Source organism: Marmota monax, unplaced genomic scaffold (genome assembly GCF_021218885.2).
Source record: "Marmota monax isolate L192 unplaced genomic scaffold, Marmota_monax_Labrador192_F-V1.1 WCK01_AAM20220418_F8-fsc00063, whole genome shotgun sequence".
In the NCBI taxonomy this organism is placed as follows: domain Eukaryota; kingdom Metazoa; phylum Chordata; class Mammalia; order Rodentia; family Sciuridae; genus Marmota; species Marmota monax.
This window is the reverse complement of record NW_026693726.1, coordinates 5,983,845-6,008,914: the sequence shown is the minus strand read 5'-3', so window position 1 is coordinate 6,008,914 and position 25,070 is coordinate 5,983,845. Positions and strand designations below refer to the sequence as shown.

Here is a 25,070-nt window from a genome sequence, read left to right as displayed (position 1 = left end):
TTTCAAACATTAATGACACTATACTGCTGCATTCATATTTCGTTATTCACAAAATACTTAAAGCACATAATTATAGCAGCAACTGACAGGGACAGACACAGGCACAGTCACCTGTAAACAAGCACGTGCTGATGGGGGGCCATGGGGGGAGTGCAGGCCCCAGGGAGGAGGAGCTGGATTGTAATCAGCTTAGATTCATCAGCAAGTATATTAAATAAAGTAGGTCAAGACAGTTTTTCCAAACAGGTGGAAGTGATTTTATAGGTAAAGTTTAAAAATACCTCCTGTAATATGTTCCCCCCTAGGTGTGGTCTGGTGTTCCTGCAGAGATGCCAGGCACCAAAAAACACCAGTTTGACTTGTTGGCTGAGCTGGAACATGAAGTCAGTGTGAGTACCAGCAACAGAACTGCAGAAAGCTGAGGGTCCAGGGGTGGGTGGGGAGGCGGTTCCTGGTTATATTTGTGTGTATTAATTCATTGGCATTGTTGTATTTTGCTTATTGGAAATTATAGGATAACTGTTTTTCAAGTTAACTGTACATTTCTGAGTCTGCTTTCTTTTTCCTCCAATGTGCATCTTTCCACATTTTTCTGAGAATTAGCTTCTATACCTCTTGACTTCTAAAATATCAATTTCTGAGCCTCAAATTCTTTGGGGCAGCAAGCTGGGGCCTGTCATCCCAAGATGAGACCATGTCTTATGACCTAGAAGGTAGATGGGACCCATCTGTTTAGGAGACACTCATCTCACAGTTGAGAACAGTTACCTGCCATTTAGGAAGGCCAATTGTACACAGCCTGGTAGCAGAACCCAAAGGGATCTTAGTTCTTGCACATTGTTTTCATGGGTCTCAGTGCTGTACCTTAGTCTATAATAGTAGCACTACCTTTCTCCTAAGGCTGTTAATTGATATCTAATATTCATGGTCTTCAGAACAACTGAAGTTAAAAAATATTGAGTATGTAATTCAAGATGGTATGCAAGTGTAATTTTGTGGATCGAGTCTCCACTCCTTATAAATCCCTCAAATAGTCATGGATCAGCCTGAGACTATCAGTGTTAGGCTATTGAAAATAGCATTACAATTGCCCTTGCAATATTTTATTTTCATTTCTGCTTGTATTTGGCAGCATATGAGTAATTCTACTTCATTTTAAAATAAATTATCATTCAGTAGGATGCTGTTGAAATACACTTGGATTAGCAACACCAGCACAATGTGTGACACTTTATATCTTTTGACCATATAATTGAATCAGCCTGGGAAAATGTAGCTAATGATCATTCTTCCAAATGGAATATGTATTACTATTTTCTTCTGTAGGTGGATACAATCAGTTTAAATGCTGCAAGCACACTGTTAGTTTCAGGCACCAAGGAAGGCACGGTGAATATTTGGGACCTTGCTACGGCCACCCTATTGCACCAGATTCCATGCCATTCAGGGACTGTTTGTGATGCCGCTTTTAGCCCAGGTAGGTATTATCCTTTTTAATACAGGTTATATACCATGTATATTAAAATTCTGAAATGAATGGTAAAAATTTAAATGGAAAACACTATTTGCTGGAAAGAGTTTGCCTATAGCTAAGGCCAGGGTATAATATACAGTATACCTGTGTCCCTGGTACCTATTAGAAAAGGATTGGATGTTTTTCTTAATTTCTCAACTTATTAGGGAAATTAATGTGTAAGATATAAATGAACTCACAGCAAAGAGTTATCTCATCCCTGTGTCTTAGATAAAAACATTTCAAGGACAGTAGAGTTATTGCTTAAACATAAGTTCAAGGGGAGCAATAGTGGATAGTAGGCCACTGGATTCAGAAGTTAAATTTCAGAATAAGCTAACCAATAGTCTGAAGTCATCCCTCTGTATCTTATTTTGTGTTGCAGATAGTCGCCATGTCCTCAGCACAGGAGCAGATGGCTGTCTGAATGTAATAGATGTGCAGACAGGGATGCTCATCTCCTCCCTGACATCAGACGAGCCCCAGAGGTACAGTTCCCAAGCAGGCGATGAAGACATTTGCAAACACACAATCATTTCATTTGGGTGTTTGGTCAATGTAACCTACCCTTCCTTCATGATGACAGAATGATCATTTCCAAATCACTTGCAGGTGCTTTATCTGGGATGGAAATTCCGTTTTATCTGGAAGTCAGTCTGGCGAGCTGCTCGTTTGGGATCTCCTTGGAGCAAAAATCAGTGAGAGAATACAGGGCCACACAGGTAAGCAGTTACTGCACCTGTCCTGATCGGCACTTCTAAGACACTCAGCCCACCTCTTCCATCAGGGAACACATCTCAGGCAGAAAACACCCCACATGTTCATGCTCTGTATATCTCCCTGGTTCCCTGGTTGGCGTGTGATCCTCATCTCTTAGGTAGCTGAGGATTTGTTTAATTTTTTTGTAGTTGTAGATGGACAGAATGTCATTATTTATTTTTATGTGGTGCTAAGGATCAAACCCAGTGCCTCACACATGCTAGGCAAGTGCTCTGCCACCAAGCTACAGCTCCAGCCCAGGATTTGGTTTCATGCTGACAGATATTTAACTCCAAAAAGGAAGTCTTAATGTTAACTTTCACATGGAGAATTAAAAACCATAGTAGAGTATCTAATGTTTTTAAAGATAATATATAGTGAAGTTTTTAAGAAGCCAGAAATAATACAAAGGTAACGAATTAAAATTTAAAAACTTAGGCTTCCTCCTTTTGCTGTCACACTGCTGTCTCCTGTGTCCCAGGCCTCCTGGGAGGACATTCATCAGCATATGCTGTGTATGTACATCCTCTTTAATGAGAAGGTGTATGTGCCTAAAACTGTAGGATACATGAAATGTAATATAAAACTATTCTGCTCTCTTTTTCCATCTAGTAGTATCATCTCTTGGAGATTCACTGTCATATTTGTATAAACTTGCATGCTTTTCTCCTCATTGTTTGAAGGACTGAGTTTTTAATTCTAGTAGCTATTGACTTCCTGCTGTGATTTTTCCCACTTTTATCCTCTCCTGTGCCCCAGTTTCATGATTATTTTTTATTAAATGTATATCTTAAAAATTACGCATTTTATTCCTACAGTAGTTCTAATTGACATTTGATCCCTTCCAATCCATTTCCTGAATAATTCCTGTTCTTTTGGCTTTAGATATACATTGAAATGGTTTCTTTTTTATTCCTCATAAGTTCTTTGTACCAAGCACTTGTTTTTTAATTTATTACAAGGATTTTGTTAGAGAAAAAGACAAGTAGCACTTACTTTTCTTCTTTGTAAATGAATAGCAAGCAAAGAGTGAGCATTACAGTAGAGTGTATCTTTGGCTACCTCCTGGTCACCTTCCTACCTAATGTGTCTTCCTTTCAGGTGCTGTGACTTGCATATGGATGAATGAACAGTGTAGCAGCATCATCACAGGAGGGGAAGACAGACAAATTATGTTCTGGAAATTGCAGTATTAAGTGCCTTTTCCTCTCTTGAACATTAAATTCTATTTAAAGTATTTTTAAACAAAACTTTTAAAAGAACTGGTGAATGTGCAATGGTAGTAATTAGAAGTGTCACCACATGGAAAATTTGTGGTTTTAAACTTTCTAAATCATGGTGATTTCGTTTTTGAAAGCCATTAGTTGCCATCCACTAAGGCAGATAGAATTATGAGTGTTAGAGAGAAAATATTACATCCCAGTGTGATGATGGGTAGAAGACTGGGTTGGGTGGCAGAGAGAAGCCAAGAGATACTAAACTGGGGAAACATCAGAAAGCACTCAACAGTTTAGAATTCCCCACGAAAATGTGCAGTTATCGTCTGCTACTTCTGAGTCACTCTGTTTTGTCTTCCTGATCTATCAATTGCTGACACTGGGTTTTTACGAATGTGTTTCATGGAGTGGTTACTTTCTATGATGTTGTCCCCAGCTTCTAAGAACCTGGGAAAGGATTAGCAGTTCTTATAGCAGTAAGTTTACTGTGTATAGGAATGGTTTGTATTTCATTAAGCTATTAAATGCTCATCTTTTCTACATTAAAAATATTTTTCTGTAATGAGAGCAGTTTTCATTTTCTTACTTAAATTGATTATAAACACTAGTAGCTTTTACAAATCACAAGTATTGATCTTAGAAAACCCTAGTTTCAGAAGTCACAGAACTCTTCATATCACTGTCTTCAGACTCAAGTCCAGGCCAAACAGATAATCAAACTGGGAAATGTACTAAATTTCAAACATGGTAACCTATATAGCAATAGCACTGATTTTCTTTCAGGTTCAACTTCTGAACCACTATAATCATATGATTTTTAAATTTTCCACACTTTTTAGAAAGCACTGTCATATCTTACAGGAGTGCAGCATAAGGAGAAAAATTGTGAATCAACCAAGGTAACAAATATCAAATTCACACACACACACATATATGATTTGTGGTGTTGGTAGGGAGCATCAACAGCCTCATCAAGTTCCTGCTGTACAGCCTGAGTGCACAGGGCGAACCCGTCCCTCAGACTGCAAACTGGGGCAGGAGCTTCAACACTCACAGCCTTTCAGATCTGAGGGGTTCTCAACACTCCTGGATGTCAGCTGCTCATGGAGAGCAGTGCCCTGCCTTCCACAGTTGGAAGCAGATTTCACGTGCCCATCAAGGCCATGCACAAGTGTGACAACTGACAAAAGTTCCAAATGATGCAATAACAGACTAAAGTTTAACTTTTTGCATATTTATTTAAAACAGGATAGATATAAATCAAAAAGAAAAAAAGGATAAGTGTCACTGCCATTTTGTTTTCAGGAAGGAGTCAGGGGACAACAAATTATTAGGAAAACATTCTAAGAGCATTCTGAAGTAGCTAGGTTACATAAAATTAAGATTCAAATGCCAAAATTAAGTATTATCTTAATCCACAAATGAAAAAAAGGAGTCCAAAGTTTATCCTGTTTAGCGTTAAGAATTTTTTACATTAAATATATAGCGATTTGTTTTTCAGAAAGTGATACTGGCAAATTTTAGAAGAAAGAAATTTCCATTATGCAATAACTAGAAAATCTCAAATACAGCTAAGCAGCTATGCCATAGCTCAGTAAGTACCATTAAACTGTTATGGGCTAGTGTACATTTCAGTTTAATATACAACTACATTTGGGGTTTTAGAAAGGCAGCAATAATTATATTTTGGCTTTTATTCTAGATGCTTAACACAGTTAAGGCGACAGTTCAAGCATTATTAAGTGAAGGTAGTTAAAATTTAATAACAATCATTATAATCTCTTGCAACCTACATACACTGTAATGCTTACATGGAATGAAATCAGTGTTACTTAATTGGTGACACACACACAGACACACACACACACACACAGAACTTAAACTATCAAAGGCAATCATCCTAAATATACTATGGTAACATGTTAATAATGTAAATACACCATACAACTAAAGAAACATGAACAGCACTATGCATTATCTAGAAGAAAAGTGACTGCTTCTCACACAACACTAAACTTGTATCAGTCATCCTAATCACAATGGCTTATAAAAGCATCAGGTTTCCAGTAGAGAAACTATTCTAGGAAAGTCAATAAATCTTTTGAAAGTTTCACATCTGTAAAACCAGGATAAGGCTACAACTATCTTGAAATCTGAAGAAAGTATCAGATGCAACAGTAAGGTTCCCAGCCATGATGTATAGAAAGGTCCTCATGCAGCATATGCTCCCTGGCTCCGGGAAAGCTTCATGTGCATAACGCAGAAGTTGCCGAAGAAGGAAACTGGAGAAGTTCAGCTGTGTTTACACTGTGCTGTGACTTAAACCTCAGGAATGGTGTGATCCATCAGGCTTTTCACGATGCTTGGCGCCATCCTACAAAAGAGTCACTTTCATTACACATGGAGGTTTTTTTTTTTTTTTTAATGATATGTTAAATTCAAGAAAAACCCCAATTAAAATTGAGCTCCAAGTATCATTAGATGAGGAAATTGGGAAAGTTCTTCCAAATGAGCTCAGATCTAAGTCTCTTGATAATTTTGTTGATGGAAAACAGCATGAAAGGCTATCTACCTTGGCTAGACAAATTGAGATGTAAGTAAGTCCTTGTAATGCTAAGGATGATGATTTTTAAAAAGATAAGGTCATAACAAGTTGGAGAGGAAGTGGGGAAGAAATAGTTTAAGAAAAAGAGCTCTAGGCAGGCTCAGTGGCACATGCCTATAATCCCAGCAGCTCAGGAGGCTAAGACAGGAGGATCGCCAGCCTCAGCAAAAGCAAGGCAACTCAGTAAGACCCTGTCTCTCAATAAAATACGCTGGGGTTGTGGCTCAGTGGTCCAATTGCCCTGAGGTCAATCCTCAGTATCCTACCCCCAACAAAAAAAAGAAAAAAGAGAACTCTAGAAAAATTAGTCTTGAAAGTAATTCTTCTCTAAGATAGGGAAGCTGTGCAGTCTACCCAGAACCACATAAAAATTTTCATTACAAAGGTCATGTTAATGAATTTGTAAAATCTCATTTCCACATGCATGATAGAAATTCTGAAGTTGGCTTGGCAAAAACAGTTATGATAGAAGCTCAGATTTGAAAAGTGCTAGTGAAAGTAGCCCTATTCAATTTTTTACACTGAGCTTCCCAATCCTGTCCCGAGGACAGATAACAGAACCACACACCTCTACTTGAGATGCTAGAGAGAACAGTTACTCTGTAATTTGTATGCAGTACTGGGGACTGAATCCAGGGCCTTGCACATGCTAGGCAAGCACTCAACCTCTGAGCTACACTACCCGCTCCTTTTAAATTTTATTTTTGAGAGAGGGTCTCAGTTTCCTGGGTTGCTGAGACTGGCTTCTTAACTTGATTTTCCTGCCTCAGCTTCCAAGTAGCTGGGATTATAGGCATCACACCATGCCTAGCTGAAACTATTATTCTTAACATCCAATAAAAGTAAGAACTCACCACAACAAACCAACATGACTAGATGTCTACTGAGCAAAGGAACTATAGGCATAGTGCTACTGTAGTCATTTATACTACAAATTGAAAGCAAGTTACCTCTTTTTGAAAATACTTTATTAGGCACTGTTAAAATTTATCAAGGGTACAGTGAATTTTATTTCATACTTGGGAAGTTGCAAGGGGCCTTACCAAACAGTTCCTCTGATTTAAGTAATGTATTTCAAATTTCTAAATAAATACCAAGGTCATCTTTAAGGTAAAAGAACCAAAGGTTTGGAAATTAAAATATGGTACTTATATAAAGTCACACATCTATATATGTTAAGCTGAAGAATTTGTGTACTTACCGTTTAATAATGTGCTCAAAGATAAAAGCAGGCATGATTGTGATGGTAACCACAGTTCCTGATGTTGACAGTATGTCTGCAATTTGAGAGTCCTGAAGAAAATATATAATGAAAGTTAATTTCACTAGAACTTTATTTAATATTCTTGATAAAGAAATACATAATATACATTGTGTTGTGCTTTACTAGTATCTCCCAAATCCTGACCCTTGGTATTTCTAAACATTTTAAGCTTTCCTTGCCAAGTTTAATTCTATACAACACAATTTTACAGCTGGTAACAAAATCAGTTAACTGAGCTGAACATACTGAATAAGAACATCTTTTTATTATTTATAAATGAATAATTTTTCCATATATAATACAGTATCCTGTTAACTGTGTATTCTATAATTTATGAAATGAGGTCTTAAAACCTTTACAACTTAAGATAGAAGATTTGTAGAAAGAGAAAAACTTTTTTAAAAAAAAAGGTCCTAATATGGATGAAAATTATTACTCATTTCCTAAATTCTTGGATTGAAAAGGTGGCCAAACCAATCATTTAAATGTTGTCAAAATTTTCACTGCCCAAGTCTCAACAGAATTTTAACTCAAATAACTTCAGGGATCATCTAGTCCAACCCCTTCTGTACACAGGAAAGAAGATTCTAGGTAACATTTCAGGGAATTTTTGTAAACACAGCTAGCTGGGTCCAGGCCAGACCACAGCCCCAGGTCCTACACATTGCACCTCCCAAGTTTCTGTATTTTGGAGGTCAATATAAAACAGCACCACCTAAATGATCAAAGGAAAAAGAAGTCTTCTAAAATAAAACTGTAGCAGGAACACACAGAAGGACTATTCCTCACCTTCAAGCCAATGACATTCTGCCCATTGATTTCACAGATGTTATGTTCAGTGAGAAGACCATTTCTGGCTGCAGAACTATCTTTCACTATGGATGTTATTTTTCCATTTTTAAAGATAAAACCAACATGTCCAGTACTATCCTTGTGCATGGTAATTGTGCGTTCAAAGGGCCTGCAAACAAAATGGACAATTTCAATTAAAATTTTATACTGATGGACTGTGATAGACATCATTATTCAAAGTACATGTATGAAGACACGAATTGGTGTCAACATACTTTATTTACAACCAGAGATATGAAAAATTGTGCTGTATGCATGTAATAAGAACTGCAATGCATTCCACTGTCGTTTATTTTTTTTAAAATCAATAAAAAATTTAATACTAAGGTAAACATTTAATGGAATTCATATAACCATAAATTCCATCCTATTGGATAGTTATAATAAATATTAAGTGTTTCCAGCAAAAAACTAATTATGGCTCTGATGTTGTACATGCACTGTAATTTGTGTAAAATGCTTTCAAAAATATCTTCATTATGATTTGGTTTATCTGAAGAAGCAAATCCTGACTAGTATCAAAGACAAGTGAACAAAATGCTTCTTGCAGTTCAACAATAGCTTTTCCCTTTAAAATTCATAATACTTTTAAATTAGCAATGAGGCTTGAATTTTTTAACCCGAATCAAGAGCTAAAATTGAATTTTTCCTTTTATTAACTTTTACTATTTATTAAAGCCTACCTAACTCTTAAGAAACATTAAAAAAAATTTTAAAACCTTTTATAGTATTTCTCACATCTTAAGTTTGAAAATTTTATAGAAAAATGGGTGTTTTTGTTGTTGCTTTATTTTGCTCTATTTTAGAAGACCTACAAAAGCAGTAAGATTTCCTCAAGCCCCATTTGGAAAAGAAGGCACACAGCTATATAAAGAGACAGTCAGTGTGTGCTCTTAGAAGCTGTCATATCAGTTATACTTGCTCACATCTCTAAAACCCTGCTATCATAAATCAACCTGTGCTTACATTATAAAATTCAAAAGTCACATCTTCCTGTTGGTAAAACTATGTTTAGATATACAGAAAAAATGACCTTCATCTATAAAAATGCTTACTAAATATCTAAAATATATTAGAAATTAGAAACAATTATAGAGAAAATAGAAGTTAAACTGAGATAAACAAAAATTCACAAATTTATTGTAACAATGTGATATAGCTCCACCCTTCACACTTGTGGGGACTGGCAAATAAGATAAAGGGAGGCTCAGTATCATGTGCTTAATATTTAAGAGTTATAACTGAACTAAGCACTACCAAATGTTTTATCCTCTTGACAACTAGAGCTTCATAATCACCTAAAAGGCCAGATGTGGTTTTCAAAACTCATAAACTTCTGGAGTTCTAAGTAGACTCCGGCCCTCGTGACACCTATAAACTCTGAAATAAGGTGTATATGCAAAATCAGAATTTTACTTTAAAAAAAATCAAACTATGTAAGAAAAATCTGCACCAAACAACTTCAAGATCCTAAGGCTTATCAATAACATTTGATTATTTTCTCCAACACTATATTTACAGAATCCTGAAAGCCCAAAAAAATGGAAAACTAGTCCTGAATTTCCATTTGAACTGTTTATCAAAAGCTTACCTATCACGAATGGTCATAGTAATCTTCTCTCCAAAAGCCTGTTTGAGCACCTTGTGTGCTTTATCAGAGCTCCAGCCTGCACAGTTTTCACCATTGATCTGCAGCACCTGGTCCCCAAATCTCAGACCAACTAATGAGGCTGGAGAATTAGCCTGGACTAGCTGAACAAATATACCCTAAACAATAAGAAAATAAGTGGTCATGATTTGAAAGTGCTGGTTAGAAATCTCCCATCAAAACCAAGAAAAAGAAAAACTATGAGTGTAATGTGCCATGTTAACTCCTTTAAATCAAGCACACTGACAGGTCTTCAATGAGCGATGAGCATGAAGAAATCAAATACCCTCAACCCTCTGGATTTTCAGGCAGGAATGGGGTTTCCTGCCAAGGTTAGCCTTATTTTTGTATGTGCAAAAGCTGGATTTAGCGAGCTGATGAGACTTAAGACTGACACTAAATCCAATAAAGTAATGGCCAAAACTATAAATCAGGATAAAGACCCAACATGTCCTTAACAAATTCTAAAATGTTCCTCAGAGAGTAACCCTGTTTCATGTCTTCAGTATGGTGAGAAATAATTGTTTTATTACTACTTTATTAAAATAGTGATTGCCCTAATTAGAAACATGCTCAGAAAATGACCTATTAAATTTGAATTTCAAGGGCAGAAATAACAAACCTGTAAAATCATCTCACATCATCATTTACTTTAAAAATGTTTTTTAAAAAATGAATGTATGTCAATTCTCACAGATCAGTTTTTTTCTTAACTTTCATATATGTCACCCTATTTCAATCCCAGAATGTTCTTCTATTATGTTATACATACATAATATAGTTTAATAGTTTATAATAAGTAGTCTGGTGAGTACTCAGAAAAGAAAAAAAAAATCATTCAAAGTAATATTCTTGCAAGTTCCTAGTCTGCCTTCTCAAAATAGGGCATCTCCAATTAAACAAGTTAATATTTATAATATTCTGTTATAGATGCATCATTACAACTAAAACATTTCTATTTCAAATTATTTTAATATTAATCACTTAATATTTTATAAGCTATTTAGATAAACTAGATATTAAAGTACTTACATTATCTATTGATTTAAGCCTAAGCCCAATTTTTCCATCTTGATCCTTACACAAAATGACTTCACGAATCCCTTGCTTAATCTCTGCTCTACGAATTCCAACATCATTACCCGTTACAGGAGCCACCATATAATTCATACTGGAAGGTCTTGCTACCAACTGCTGAAAAAAACATATAGAATGTGTCAATATTTAGAAACAATGTCCTGAAAAAAAATTAAAATACCTGGAAAGTAACTCAGTTGTGCTTTTCCAAAAATTAATCTATAAATAATTTCTTTCAGACAAAGTCTGACTTCTGCAAAAAATGACACTAGTATTTACTTACTAATTCCTTTTTTTGTGCCTTTTCAAATTCACTGGCACTTATTTCATGCATACCATCATTTGCTGCATACTGACATTTAACTCAACAACAGACCACCAATGAAAATACTCTCATAAGTTATGGCCTATTGATTACATGGCCATCTCAGTTTGTGCAAGTACACTCCACATCTTCACAATGATGAAATCAACTAACAAATCATTTCTTAGAATGTATCCCTCTCAAAAAGGATATTTTTATTTGTCTTCATTTCAAATATATTTTCCTCAAACTTAAAGGCCATGCTATGCTTTTGAGAGACATTTTTCAGAAGGTATTTTTATGTGGAAGCCACTTCATTTTTATCAGAGGTACCTGGTTGATTTTTACATAATCCAGAGTTAAGTATGATTTTTATATTTTTAAAAGTTGTAAACAAGCTGGGCACAGTGGCGCACACCTGTAATCCCAGCAGTCCCAGCAGCTAGGAAGACTGAGACAGGAGGATTGAGTTCAAAGCCAGCCTCCGTAAGAGCAAGGTGCTAAGCAACTGAGACCCTGACTCTAAATAAAATACAAAATATGTGACAGGTCATAAGTGATTATTAAAGACTAAGATGATTATGGGACACTTTATGGAAAAAAAAACTTTGCTGAATCTTGGTTTTATGAAGGTGAACTGCACCTTTTAAGAATAAAATATAACGTTGTTATTGTCATATAAAGTTCAAATATTTCTACAAGTATGTGAATATACCCTGGTATTAAGCTACTGTCAAAAAGCTCCAAATGCACTCTTCTATTCTTTATTTGGTGGTGCTGGGGCCTGAATTGTTGAAGTTACATTTTCCTTTATCAGAATGTTTTGGGTTCCCTTTCATCACATGAGGCCCTAGAGACTGGAGGGAAAAGTGCCTATTTTCTGTTTGCTTTTGATTTTTATCAGCACTGCCTGAGCATGGCCCTTAACCTACACAGCTATTTCCAGTATCTATCTATTTCTGTCACTCAGAACCAGCCTCATTTCAACCCTTCAGAAGGCATGATACTTCAGCAGGGTTCTCTCTTCTAAGATCTGAGTCTAGCTCTGTGGAGCTCTCTGCCTAAGCTTCTGTTTATTCCAACTTCTTCCCTATGTTACTCAGTCCTGACAGAAGTAGCTAACTTTCTGCAGTTACACCTATATTCAATTTTTGCTTTTTCAATTCTTCATTTCTTAAATTATCTCTGATAAAAACTTACTACAATTTATTTTCACAACTGGACCTACATTTATTTGCTAAATAAATGCAAGGTACTGTATTAAGCACCAGGGTTATGGCAACAAGACAGACATGGATTCTGTCATGATCTTTTTACTATATTTATAACCACCAGATATGTTGAAGCCCAGAATCTGGGGCCTAATTATATGGAGTTTGGGATTGTATAGGACTATTAAGAGATTATGAGCAAAGAAATATGACAGATCTGTACTTCAGATTAATTGACCTAACAGCATCTTAATATTGTTTGAAATAAGAAGTTACTACAGGAAATGTAAGATATTACTGTAATAGTCTAGTTTAGAAGTCCAGAAACCCTGAATATGGTTATAGGAGAACTGGAATGGATAAAATGAGCACAAGAAATATGAGAGACAGAATCTAGGTTTCAGTAACTGAATAAATGCAGAAGACAAAGAACTAGTAAAAAGCATCTGAATTTTTTTTATTTATTTTAATTGTATTTTATTTACTTATTTTTAATTGGACACAATACCTTTATTTTGTTTATTTTTATGTGGTGCCAAGGATCGAACCCAGGGCCTCGCATGTGCTAGGCGAGCACAGAGTCTACCGCTGAACTACATCCCCAGCCCCAAGCATATGAATTTTTTTCCAAACATCTGAACTTTTAAGTCCTAATAAATCCAAACAGTGGTAACAGCACAATAGGAAGCAGATAATGCAAAAAGTAATATCCACAAGGAAGTGTAAAATTTAAGAGACTTGGTCAATGCTTAAGTTATAAATTTGTGAGTTAGTTACAAAAAGGAGAGCTTAAATCTATGTATAAAATTATGACACAAAATTCAAAATTAATTATATTATACATACCCCCTGAACTGATGCTCCAGGGACCATGGCCATATTTGCACGTATTTCTTCATCATTTAAACTCAGGCCCATGTATTGGGAGAGCTCCGGATACAGTTTAGGATAGAGATCTAATATAAACAGAAGAATGAATGAAGGAAGGAAAAGGCACTGAAAGAATACTCAAAATTAAAACTACCATTTACATAGGACTTCTACCTGTATTTAAAAAATGATATTTAAGTTAGAAAATCTAGAATATAAAGTAGCAATTTGGAGGGGGACTTCCACATCTTTCTGATTCAAAATGAAAAATATAAAAAATGTGTAAGATAAAAGTCATAAAATATGAATACATCTGAACTGAATCAATCTTCGATTTCTAAGACAGTTATCCCTTAGTATCCATGGGGGATTGGTTTCAGGACCCAGCACAGAAAACCAAATGTGTAGATCCTCAAGTTCCTCATATAAAATGGTGTAATATTTACATATAACCTATGCATATCCTCTCATATACTTTAAATCACCACTAGATTACTAGATTACCACTAGATTATTAGTTAATATAATGCAATGCTACATAAATAGTTACTGATTATATTAAAGAATAATGACAAGAAAATAATTTTGTACATGTTCGGTACATATAATTTTTACTTTTTATTATTTATTTTTAGTACTGGAGATTGAACCCAGGGTCACTTTGTCACTGGGCAATGTCCCTAGTCCTTTTTATTTTTTTGACACAGGGCCTTGCTAAGTTGCTGAGTCTGGCCCTGAATACTTGCAGTCCTCCTGTCTCAGCCTCCCAAGTTGCTGGGATTATAAGCATGCACAACTGGCAATTCTATTTTCAATGTGTGGCTGAATAAATCTGTGGATACAAAACCCAAGGATACAGAGGACTGACTACTCAAGAGTAAAAACAATTTTTCCAAATAAATTATATTCCCTTTTCTGTTTCTTAAACCTATTTCATTAGGAATTGTATAAGAGTATGGCTGAAAAAAAAAAAAAAAAAAGAGTATGGCTGATTTCTCCAATTCAGAAATGATCAAAATGTCTATTGTCAAGCCAGCTACTCTGTGACTCATTCACTAAACATGGCTATGGAATGAATCTTCTCAACTAACAACACTAAGAAAGAAAATTCAAAGTGTCCCATATCATTTTAAGAATGTAAATCACATTCCAATGAAATCCTAGAAACAGTATTTTTTTTAAATATTTATTTTTTAGTTGGACACACTACCTTTATTTTATTTATTTATTTTTATGTGGTGCTAAGGATCAAACTCAGGGTCTTGCACATGCTAGGCAAGCTCTCTACTGCTGAGCCACAACTCCAGCCCCTAGAAACAGTATTTTTAGATTAATAATATTAAAAGTTTTTAGTAGTTGTGTACTATTTTCAAAAGCTCTTTTTAAAATGATCTATTTGTAACTTAAAATGGATTCTAAAGTAAAAATGTTATAAATAGCTATAAAACAAGATGACAGTACACAAAGAACTTATATAACATTGGATTTGCATCCTAAGTCCTCTTATTTAGAGACTCTGTCCTGAATCCCTCTAAAATGTGAAGGAAAAGGAGAAGACGGGATATGGAGATTTAAAATACTCCTGAATCTGTGAAATATTCCAAAATGTAGGTAGCTGGAAATTTTATAAGTTCCCCTAGCAAAGACAGGAGACGGTTGATGAAGTTCAAGAGCAGCAGTGAAGAAAACCATAGTTCCCATGTAAGGTTTTTTCATAAATTAATCTTATTAGAGACTTATGAGTCACACTAAAATCAGTTTACTTAAGTCATAAAACAAATCTTCAGAGTCACAGTTTATTCTCTTAATTAGATAAAGGGCTATTTTTTAATAAATATTTTTCTTTATTTCTACTAGAACTTTAACCACCAATTTTATACAGTCTATCCAAAAAGAAAAAAAAAAATGAATCTTGGATTACACTTAACAAGTACTTCTGTGCTGAAAGAATAAACCCAAAGTATAAACCTACTTCCATCTTGACAGATGGGAGCAGAAGCTTCTGACAAAATTGCTGGGTTGGCAGGGTTTGCAGAAAAGGCAGTTTGAGCCTGAAAAAGAAAAGAAGAAAATTCTAGTACCACATCATAAATTCTTACTTAACATTCTTATTTAATCCAGTACTTCCAAAAAGAAACTAAAATCTTAAGTTTTTAAGTAAATTTTATTTCAAACACTTCAGCAATAATTTTTTTCGAAGGAAATCTGAATCAAGAACATATTTCATACTCTGAATATTTTAAGGTTATCATAAACATTGAATACGCATCATTTTACATCTATTTCTGAGTCCCACCACCCCAGTACTAAGATTGAATACAGGGCCTCATACATGCAAGGCAAATGCACTACCAATGAAGAACCTCCCCAGCACTTTATTTTTTGAGACAGGGTCTCCCTAAGATGTCCAGTCTGGAAAGTAAGATCCTTCTGCCTTAGCTTCCCAAGTATCTGGAATCATAGCTGTATACTATCACCCCTGGCTATTCTACATATCTTGATAACAAAGTACTTCATAGTGCTTCAACAAATTAATTAATAAATTACTATTTTCAAAAAGTAATCCAAAATGGATGACAAACCATTTTACATTTTTATCATTCTTTCACTAATTAGACCAAATAAAATCATTTAAATTATCTGCATAAGGCAAAAAAGCTCTATCATATTCATATAAGTCACATATCAGAAAACAACTAAAATTTTCATATTATGTTTCTAATATTTATTCTACCACTTTAGTATGTCTCACTGAAATAATCTATACTTAGCAAGTATAGGAATGCCTAAAACATACTTTATCACTAACATAAAAGAATGATGTTAAAAACACTCACAGAATTATTTTCACTAAACAGATATTTATCCATGCTACTCATGCTCAAATATGCTGTCTCAGGGATTCATAGCCTATGTCATAAGTACAAAGTACATTCCACAGATAGAAGTACTTTGTCCTTTACAGAAAGAGCTTTCTCTTCAATAATCATGTCATTTAGAGACAAGTTTGGCAATAAGTTGTATGACCAATCTAATTATCCCTTACTATTTAGCTCAAAATGTGTCAAAATAAGAAATGAAGTTTATACTATCTCAACCCAGATGTGCAATCAATGCCAAAAGTAGTCTCAAGGTGCTAAGAGAGATGGAACTGTAAGTAAGTACAGTCAATCAATGCTTTGAATGGTACTAAATTCATCTGAATTGTGAATGTTCTCATATATTGTACTTAGATAACTGAGTCATCCTATAGTATGTTTTATAATTTATTACACATTCTAAATTGAAACAAAATGCAGCATGAAAATCTTTTACTTATAACAATTCAGAAATTCAAAGTGAATTCTTAAAGTTCTTTTACCAACTTTCAACTAAAAGTAGTCAAGTAGCCATTTTCTTGAATCATCTGTAAGGAAATAAAAAATACTGCTCATTGTTAAAAAGAAATGAACTATCAAGCTGGAAAAAAAAAAAAAAGACAGGGAAGAAACTTAAACATATATTACTAAGTGAAAGAAGCCAATGTGAAAAGGCTAGATATTGCATTATGTCAACTATATGACATTCTGAAAAAGGCAAAATTGGGCAGAAAGTAAAAGGATTAGTTGTTGCTAAAGGTTGTGAAGAGGGATGAAGAAGCAGAACACAGATTTTCAGAGCAGTGAAACTATTCTGTATATGACAATGTCTTTATATACTTGTCAAAGCCCATAGAAAATGGCAGATAAAAAGAATTAACCCTAAAGTAAACTATGGAGTTTGGGTGATAATGGTAGAGATTCATCAACTGTTAAAAAATGTACCACTCAAGTGCACATGTCCAGAGTGACAGAGATTGCACACTTGTGGGAGCAAGGGATGTACTGTGCCATTTGTTCCACTTTGATGGGAACCTGAAACTGCTCTAAAATATAGTTTATGGATTTAAAAAATATTGCTTTTCTTTATACTATTTTTTATTCTTTCATTATTTTTTCTTAGCCAAAGAACACTTAAGAATTTATAGAAAGTTCTCTGCAAATAAAATTACTTAGTCATGTAATTTGCAGTAAAAATAAAACAAGGGAATAAAAACAGGAAATCATTAAATGTAGCAAATTATTTCAAACTTACCTTGAAACCTGGAAAAAAAAAAAAAAAAAACCAGGGGTGCATGAGGGACAGTGCCCCAGGCAATTACTGCCAAGGCCTGCTCTTTCTGTCATTTACAGAAAGCATGTAGAAAGAATCCATACTTGTGGAGTCTCTTCTGTCAAACCCTGCTCACCATTAACAGGAAATGAAAGCACTGGTTCTCTACATCATTGTTTCTTAAAAGCTTAATTTTTTATAGGATGAGGAACCACAAGCTCCTGTTAGGATTATACAATGTTGAAAGCCACAGCCTAATGGCTATTGTAAAATAGTTTATAAAATATGAACTGCCAGTTCACTGCTATGAGTGAGTTTTGCTGTGATATAAAAGGCCAGGAGATGAGAAAATGAATACTGCACTCCTCTACAATACCTCTTCAGGACTATCAAGAATAAAACAAATCCATATTAGAAAATGAAGAAAAAAAAAAAAAAAAAACCCAAAACACAGCCCAAGATTGTAATGGCTAAATTAGTAATACTTTTTAATCCAGGGGGAAGAAAAGAACCGTGTTTCCCTCCTTACTCATGGCTCCATCACTTAGCAAATATTTTTCTGATCTAACAAAAAGTCCTGTAACGGAATTATTCATGCAACCTGTTTCTCCTTAAAGAAATCAGCCTGATGTAGACTATATCCCTCTTTATTTTTCAATCCAATTCTTGTCAATTATCAATGACTTTTTCTGCTGTTTTCAAAATCAAAAGCCTCTGTTCAGAGCCAATTGTAAGTTCCATAGAAAGCTAACAAAAAAAAAAAAAAAAGTGAAAACAAAGATTAGTCTCAAATCTGCCTACAAATCTTTATCAGATAATGTGCTGATGTCACATTAATTAATGGCTTAGTGGTTATTCTGGAAAGTGAAGTATTTCACATATAAAAGCTTTCTAAAAGAAAAAGTACTGTTCAGGTGAACTTTGTAGAAATAAAAACTACATTAAAAAAACATTGCCAAAATACTAAAGAAGTGATACAACATTTAAGATGACTGAATAAGCCACCTAAAACTCAGAAGCATCAAAGCTCTGGCAGATGAACTGTAAGTTTTACAAACCACACTTTAATACCCACCCTGGATTTAAGATGGAAAATAACTGCTAGTGACTCTGTTCCTGTAGTTCAGCCATTCCCACAAAGTTAATAATCCCAGTCACACGTTACTACTTCTGCTTTTTTCCTTTTCCCAGTAAGGCCAATATTTTACCTAAAATGATTACGTTCTTCAGCTTGCTTAAGACTTTTCACATCTTCATAATAAACTTTTTCTGATCATTATTCAATCATTAAGATAAATCTCATTTTAGAGTAAAATGTCAGTACTTAAGTAAAATGAGTGTAGGATAAGGGGTTTGCAAACAGTGAACAATTCAAAAAGAAACCCCTCATAATTATCATATTAAAAAAATTATTTAGCTGGGTGCAGTGGTGCACACCTATAATCCCAGCGGCTTGGGAGGCTGAGGCAGGAGGCTCGTGAGTTCAAAGCCAGCCTCAGTAAAAACCAAGGCACTAAGCAACTCAGTGAGAACCTGTCTATAAATAAAATACAAAACAGGGCTGGGGATGAAGCTCAGTGGTCTAGTGCCCTTCAGTTCAATCCTCAGTAGCCCCCAAACAAAGATCATTTAGAGTATTAATAAATACAATGTGGGTAATAAATACAGTGTGGTTTATCTTGTCAAGTTAAAATAACAAACCATAGCTGAACAGAGTCTGAGTTTATAAGAGATCAAATAGAAAGCAAACTATAAACAGATGAGTTCAAAATGGTTTCCAGCTAAAAAAGATTATCAAATATTTCCAAAATACCAAGAACTGATCCCAACTCCACATTTTCTTTATAAGTAGAAGCATTTATATTCAAAGCTAATACATGAAGGAAAGAAATCACTATGCCCTTGTACTTTTACAATACTGCTCTTTTAAAAGTAGCATGTGCTTCACTACTTCTATATTTTTTAATTTCAAATAGGAGGGTTAGAATTATTATAAAGATCCCAAAAGAAAAATGTACCAATTTTACACAAAACTGTAATTATGTAAAGGCTGGAGTACATTTTATCAACTTAAATTTGTTGTAGTAGTTTAAACATTAGTCTGAAAAAGAAGCTATCTTCGAAGAGTTTAAGTCAAATTTTAAAGAAATAACATCCCACACCTATTAATTCACAGTGGAATGAAAAAGAATTACTAGTTTCTCTGTGACATTTTTGTCTACCATTAACAGGAATGAACAAAAAATTTTATGAATTATAAAAATATATACAAATACATCAACTAGTTATGTTTCTAGCTTTGCTTCACAAATAAGTAGAATGTATGTTACAGTATAGAAAAAAAATTAAGAAGTATTTAAACATACCTGAATTACTTTGTCCACCTTCAAATCTTCAAGAGATGGATAGAGAGACATTTTTGTAGAATTTTCCTAAAGAAAAAAAAAATTATTTTTCAAGTGTCACAGAATACACCACTGCACAGCCAGCAACAGACATGTGAACATGTACAACTGTTTAACACAATAAAAACATCTGAATTTTTGATTTGCATTTCCCTAATGACTAATGATGCTGATTATCTTTTTATGTGCCTGGCCACTTGCATTCTTATTATCTATCTCTGCATCTTCTATCTATACATAAATGTTTATTTAAACCCCACTACCTCTGGGTTTTAAACAGGATTATTTTTCTTTTTCTTTTTTTTTTTTTTTGAGTAGTTAACAGTTTTGCCTATATTCTAGTCATTACTCCTAATCCATTCAGACTACAAAAACAACAAACTATGGACGAGGTTACTTATAAACAGAAATTTCTTTCTCACAGTTATGGACAATGAAGTCCAAGGACAAGATGCCCACAGATCTGGTGTCTGGGGAGGCCCCATTTCCTACGTAATTGGCACAGAGTGGGAAGGACAAGGCAGCTCTACACCATCTTTTTCATAAGGGCACTGATCCTATTCATGAAAGCAGAACCCACACAAGATCATCACTCCCCCAAAGTTTCCACCTTCACCTTGGTCATTATGGGATGCAATAGATGAGCTGGGGGCTGGGTAAGCAAGACTAACATTCTGACTATATCACAGAACCCTATCAGACAGGATCTGTAAATACTTTCTTCCTTCGAACTGTTTTTTAACTTTCTTGACAAAGTTTTAAACTTTGATAAAAGTCAAATGTATATTTATTTTTGGTTACTATAGGCTTCAAATGAATTACTTAAGAAACTATTGCCTAACTCAAGGTCATTAAGACTTACATTTGTTTTCTTCTTCTAAGAATCTGATAGCTTTAATTCTTACAATTAAGTCTTTGATCTATTTTCACTAATTTTTGTACACTGTGTGAAATAGGTACCCAATTTCTTTTCTAAGTGGATCAAATGTCCTAACACCATTCTTTGAAAACTTTTCTTTTATTGAATTTTTTGGCACACTTGTTTAAAATCAAATGCCTAATTTTTTAAAGGCTCTAAATATGTAATGAATTGTAATGCATTCCGCTGTCTTATATAACAAACTAGAATAAAAAATTTAAAAAAGAAAATACTGAATTGATAGATTGAAATGATTTTATATCAGTATATTTTTGTAAATATATGCAAAATTGCATAGAAAATATTTTGAAAGGATAAACTAAATATGTTAATGACTCTTATAATATTAATGATACTATCCAAGAATAAATTTTACTCCTTTAAAAAAAAAAGATGGACAGAATGCCTTTATTTATTTCTATTTATTTATTTATTTATTTATTTATTTATTGTGGTGCTGAGGTTAGAACCCAATGCCTCACACATACAAGGTAAGTGCTCTGCCATTGAGCTACAGCCCCAGTCCTATAAATATATTATTATTTCTGGACTCTAAATTCTGTCCCATTGAGCTATATGTCTATCCTTTTAACAATATCACACAGTCTCGATTACTGTACATTTGTAGTTAAGTTTTGAAATTAGGAAGTATGACTCCTACTATTTTATTCTTTTTCAATATTGTTCTGGTTATTTTGGGTCCTTTCAATTCATTATGAATGAGGATCTATATGTCCACTTTCACAAGGAAAAAGAAATTTTCACAGGGATTTCATTAACTTTGTAGAAGTTTTATGTCCATGAATAAGTTATTTATTCCTGGCCTTTATACTCTTTTAATTTGCTTGTACTTATACTCTCTTTGGTAAACTGCTTCCTCCTATATATACTTATTAATGAATTTGATTTCTTAATCTTTTTTTGGGGTAGTGCTAGGGATTGAACCTAGGGCCTCACACATGCAGATAAGCACTCCACCACTGAACTATCCTTCCAGCCCTAAGTTCATTTTTAGACTGTTCATTTCTAGTGCAAGAAATAAATCTAACTTTGTACACTGACCTTGTACACAACTGTGCTGAATGCAATATTAGCTCTAGTACTCTTTATGGGGGTGGATTTATTAGGATGTTCTATATATAAAATCAAGTAGTTTTGAAATGAGATCACTTTTCCTCTTATTCCTGTCCCATCCAGATGGCCTTTTTCTTGTTCTTTTATAGTAGTAGCAAAATATACATAACAAAATATCCACCCTTTTAACAGTTTTTAAGTGTTTAACATTGACAATTATATTCATAATGTGCAGTTTTCTAGAATGATTGCATCTTGCATGACTAGCTACACATACAGAACAAATCCTTATTTCCCCTCCCCCATCTGTAATAATCACCATTCTACTTCCTGTTTCTATTAACTACTTTAAAAATTCATGTGAGTAGAATTATGCAGAGTTTGTCCACCTCTGACTTATGCTTTCAATTATTTTGAATAAATCCCATTTCATCATGGTGTAGAATCCTTTCAGTATACTAACTTGGTTAGCTAGTATTTTGTTGGAGATTTTTGCATCTATGACTGACAATTATATGACCTGCAGTTTTCTTTTCTTGTGATGTTGTTATTTGAGTTTGGTATCAGGGTAATGCCACTCTTATAAAATGAATATAGAAATATTGCTTGCCTCCTCTTCATTTTTTGAAGAGTGTCAGGACTGATATCACTTCTTTAAATGGCATTAGATTTCTCTACTGAAGAATTTGGTTCTGGACTTTTATTTGTCAAGAGGATTTTACAGATTCAATTTTCTTATTCATATTGCTCTTCATTAGTCTGTTTCCTATTATAAGAAAACATCTGAGGCTAAATAAAGAATAGCAATTTTAGCTCATAGTCTCAGATGTTCAAAGTCCAGGATGGGGGATGGCAGGCACAGATTCACCTTAGTTGAGGCTCACCTCACAGCTGATGGTATCATGATAGGAAAGCACTTGACAGCAAAGAGCTCTTTGGCAAGATGGGAAGCCAGCAACATACAGGGACCAGTAATGACTGAGCCCCAACTCTGAAAGATCCCACCACCTCTTTAACACCACCAGACTGAGAAACAAGTCTCCAACACATAAATCTTTTAGGACAGACCCCATTCAAACCACTGCAAGGTAATCAGATTTTATATTTCTTTATGATTCAGTCTTGGCAAGTGCTCTGTGTTCTTGGCAACTTATCTACTACTAGGTTTTCAATGAGTCAACACCTAACAGCCTCTTTTAAGTGTTGTTAATTCCATAGCATCATTTGGAATGTCTTTTTTCATTTCTGATTTTGCGTCTTCTCTCTTTCTTCTTAGTCTAGCTAAAAGTTTATTTATTTGATGATTTCTGGGGGAAAAAAACTCACGTTTTGTAAATTTTTCTTCTATTTTCTATTTTACTCGTTTCTTCTCTAATCTAGTAAATTGATGCTTTTACTTTATAAATTCATTCCTTAAGTCAACTTTAAACCAAATAAACATAATTTGCTTTTCTTTCTGGTTATTTTCTCTTTGTCCCCAACCTGTGGTGTTAGGGTTTGAACCCAAGATCTTTGGTTCCCCTTCTTGTAATCCAAAAAATTTGTTCAGGAATGTGCTTAATCTCCACACATTTGTGAATTTTCCAATTTCCCTCTGCTGACTTCTAGTTTCATTTCATTGTGATCAGAAAGGATGCTTCATATGATTTCAATACACTCAAATCTGATAATTCTGCTGTGCTGGAAGAAATGTTCTTTCAATGTCTTTAAACAGTACTGTAGTCCATTTATATGGACTACAGTACTGTTTAAGTCCTATGTTTTGGTTTTTTGTTGTTGTTGTTTTGTTTTGCTTTTTTGGTGTGTATACCAGGGATTGCACCCGGGGTTGTTTAACCACCAAGTCACATTCCCAGCCCTTTATATTTTTATTGTAAATTGCTTAGGGCCTTGCTAAATAGCAGAAGCTGGCCTTGCACTTGCAATCCTCCTGCCTCAGCCTCCCAAGCTTCTCAAGTTGCTGGGATTACAGATGCGCATCACCACACATGGCTGTTTTCCTTACTGATGTTCTGTCTGGATAGCTTATCCATTATTGAAAATATGATATTGAAATCTCCTACTATTATCCTCTTATTTCTCCTATTGGTTCTGTTAATATTGCTTCATGTTTCAGTGATCTGAGTCTGGGTGCATATGTAACTGTTCTTTATTCCTGATAAAATGACATGGGGCATGGGGTTAGAAATGATGGGTGGAATGTGATGATCATTATTATCCAAAGTACATGTATGAAGACACGAATTGGTGTGAATATACTTTGTATACAACCAGATATATGAAAAAATGTGCTCTATATGTATAATAAGAATTGTAATTTTTTTAAAAAAATCACCTGACTTTGAGATTTGCTAACTCCTTGCTCTGCTGCTGAAATCCCTAGCATATCTTTTGATTTAGTTACCACATTCTTAGCTCCAAAATGTGTTTGGTTCTTTGTTGATATTATCATTTTTCCTGAGGCACCTTTATGATGGTAGGTTTGAATTCTTTGTGAACAATTTGTGTAACTCCACTTTTTAAAGACTGGTTCCTGAATAGTCTGTTCCTTTGATTTTGCCATGTTGTCCTGATTCCTTATGTGCCTCATAACTTTTTGGGGGGATTAAAACATGACAATCAGAGAGAAAGAGCCACATCTACCAGGCTTTCTGTAATGATGCTATATAGAGAAAAATCTCCACTAATCATCCTGATTAGATTCTGGGTACTCACTGAACTTTTTCTGTGGATGCATCTTTTCTAGACTTTTATGTGTAAATTCTTAGAAGGATTTGTAGGTTTCCATTTTTATAGATCTTATAATCTTTTGCTCTTTCTGATATCTCTCTGTGGTACCTCAAGTTCTCTGGAGCTGCTGCAAGCTACCCAGCTCAAGAAGCACTAGCCAGAACATCCTTTGAGCAGCTCTCCAAAGAGCTGAAATCATTCTAGTCTACCCCTTTGCCTCTGACACTAAGTAGAGGAAGACAAACTTATCAGTTATTGTTTGATCAACCACAGGCCCTTTAGAACAGAAGCATGTCATTCAGCTCTTTGCTCTCAGTGGTTCCCATACATCTAGAGTATGCTGGCTCCCATTACAGGTCTGAGAACAGCATGACAGAAACCAGTCCCTTGGCAGTAAACTGAGAGGTTAAAACACTAGACAGTATGCTGACTCCTGTCACATGTTCCAACACAGGGGAAAGACAGAAACCAAACCTTTGGGCAGCCAGGTG

General features: G+C 34.6%; 2 protein-coding genes across 7 annotated transcripts in view; one reads left to right on the top strand and one right to left on the bottom strand.

Annotated features, from left to right (window-relative positions):
- The window catches only part of Nsmaf (neutral sphingomyelinase activation associated factor), a 53,903-nt gene extending 49,852 nt beyond the window's left edge, over nucleotides 1-4,051 (top strand). For all 5 annotated transcript variants that reach the window (XM_046460592.2, XM_058584422.1, XM_046460591.2 and 2 more), the window contains 5 exons: nucleotides 306-389; nucleotides 1,327-1,477; nucleotides 1,899-2,001; nucleotides 2,126-2,235; nucleotides 3,374-4,051. In XM_046460592.2, coding sequence (XP_046316548.1) covers nucleotides 306-389; nucleotides 1,327-1,477; nucleotides 1,899-2,001; nucleotides 2,126-2,235; nucleotides 3,374-3,468 — 543 coding nt within the window. In that variant the 3' untranslated portion in view covers nucleotides 3,469-4,051. The remainder of the gene's footprint in view (nucleotides 1-305; nucleotides 390-1,326; nucleotides 1,478-1,898; nucleotides 2,002-2,125; nucleotides 2,236-3,373) is intronic.
- Nucleotides 4,052-4,707: 656 nt separating this feature from the next.
- The window catches only part of Sdcbp (syndecan binding protein), a 41,017-nt gene continuing 20,654 nt past the window's right edge, over nucleotides 4,708-25,070 (bottom strand). Inside the window, exons 2-9 of one of the 2 annotated variants that reach the window (XM_046460594.2) lie at nucleotides 19,818-19,883; nucleotides 15,293-15,371; nucleotides 13,297-13,406; nucleotides 10,891-11,049; nucleotides 9,802-9,977; nucleotides 8,148-8,319; nucleotides 7,296-7,387; nucleotides 4,708-5,863 (exon numbers count right to left, since the gene is read on the bottom strand). In XM_046460594.2, coding sequence (XP_046316550.1) covers nucleotides 5,809-5,863; nucleotides 7,296-7,387; nucleotides 8,148-8,319; nucleotides 9,802-9,977; nucleotides 10,891-11,049; nucleotides 13,297-13,406; nucleotides 15,293-15,371; nucleotides 19,818-19,868 — 894 coding nt within the window. In that variant the 5' untranslated portion in view covers nucleotides 19,869-19,883 and the 3' untranslated portion in view covers nucleotides 4,708-5,808. Of the gene's footprint in view, nucleotides 5,864-7,295; nucleotides 7,388-8,147; nucleotides 8,320-9,801; nucleotides 9,978-10,890; nucleotides 11,053-13,296; nucleotides 13,407-15,292; nucleotides 15,372-19,817; nucleotides 19,884-25,070 lie in introns of both variants that reach the window. The other variant, XM_046460593.2, reaches the window with a different exon arrangement.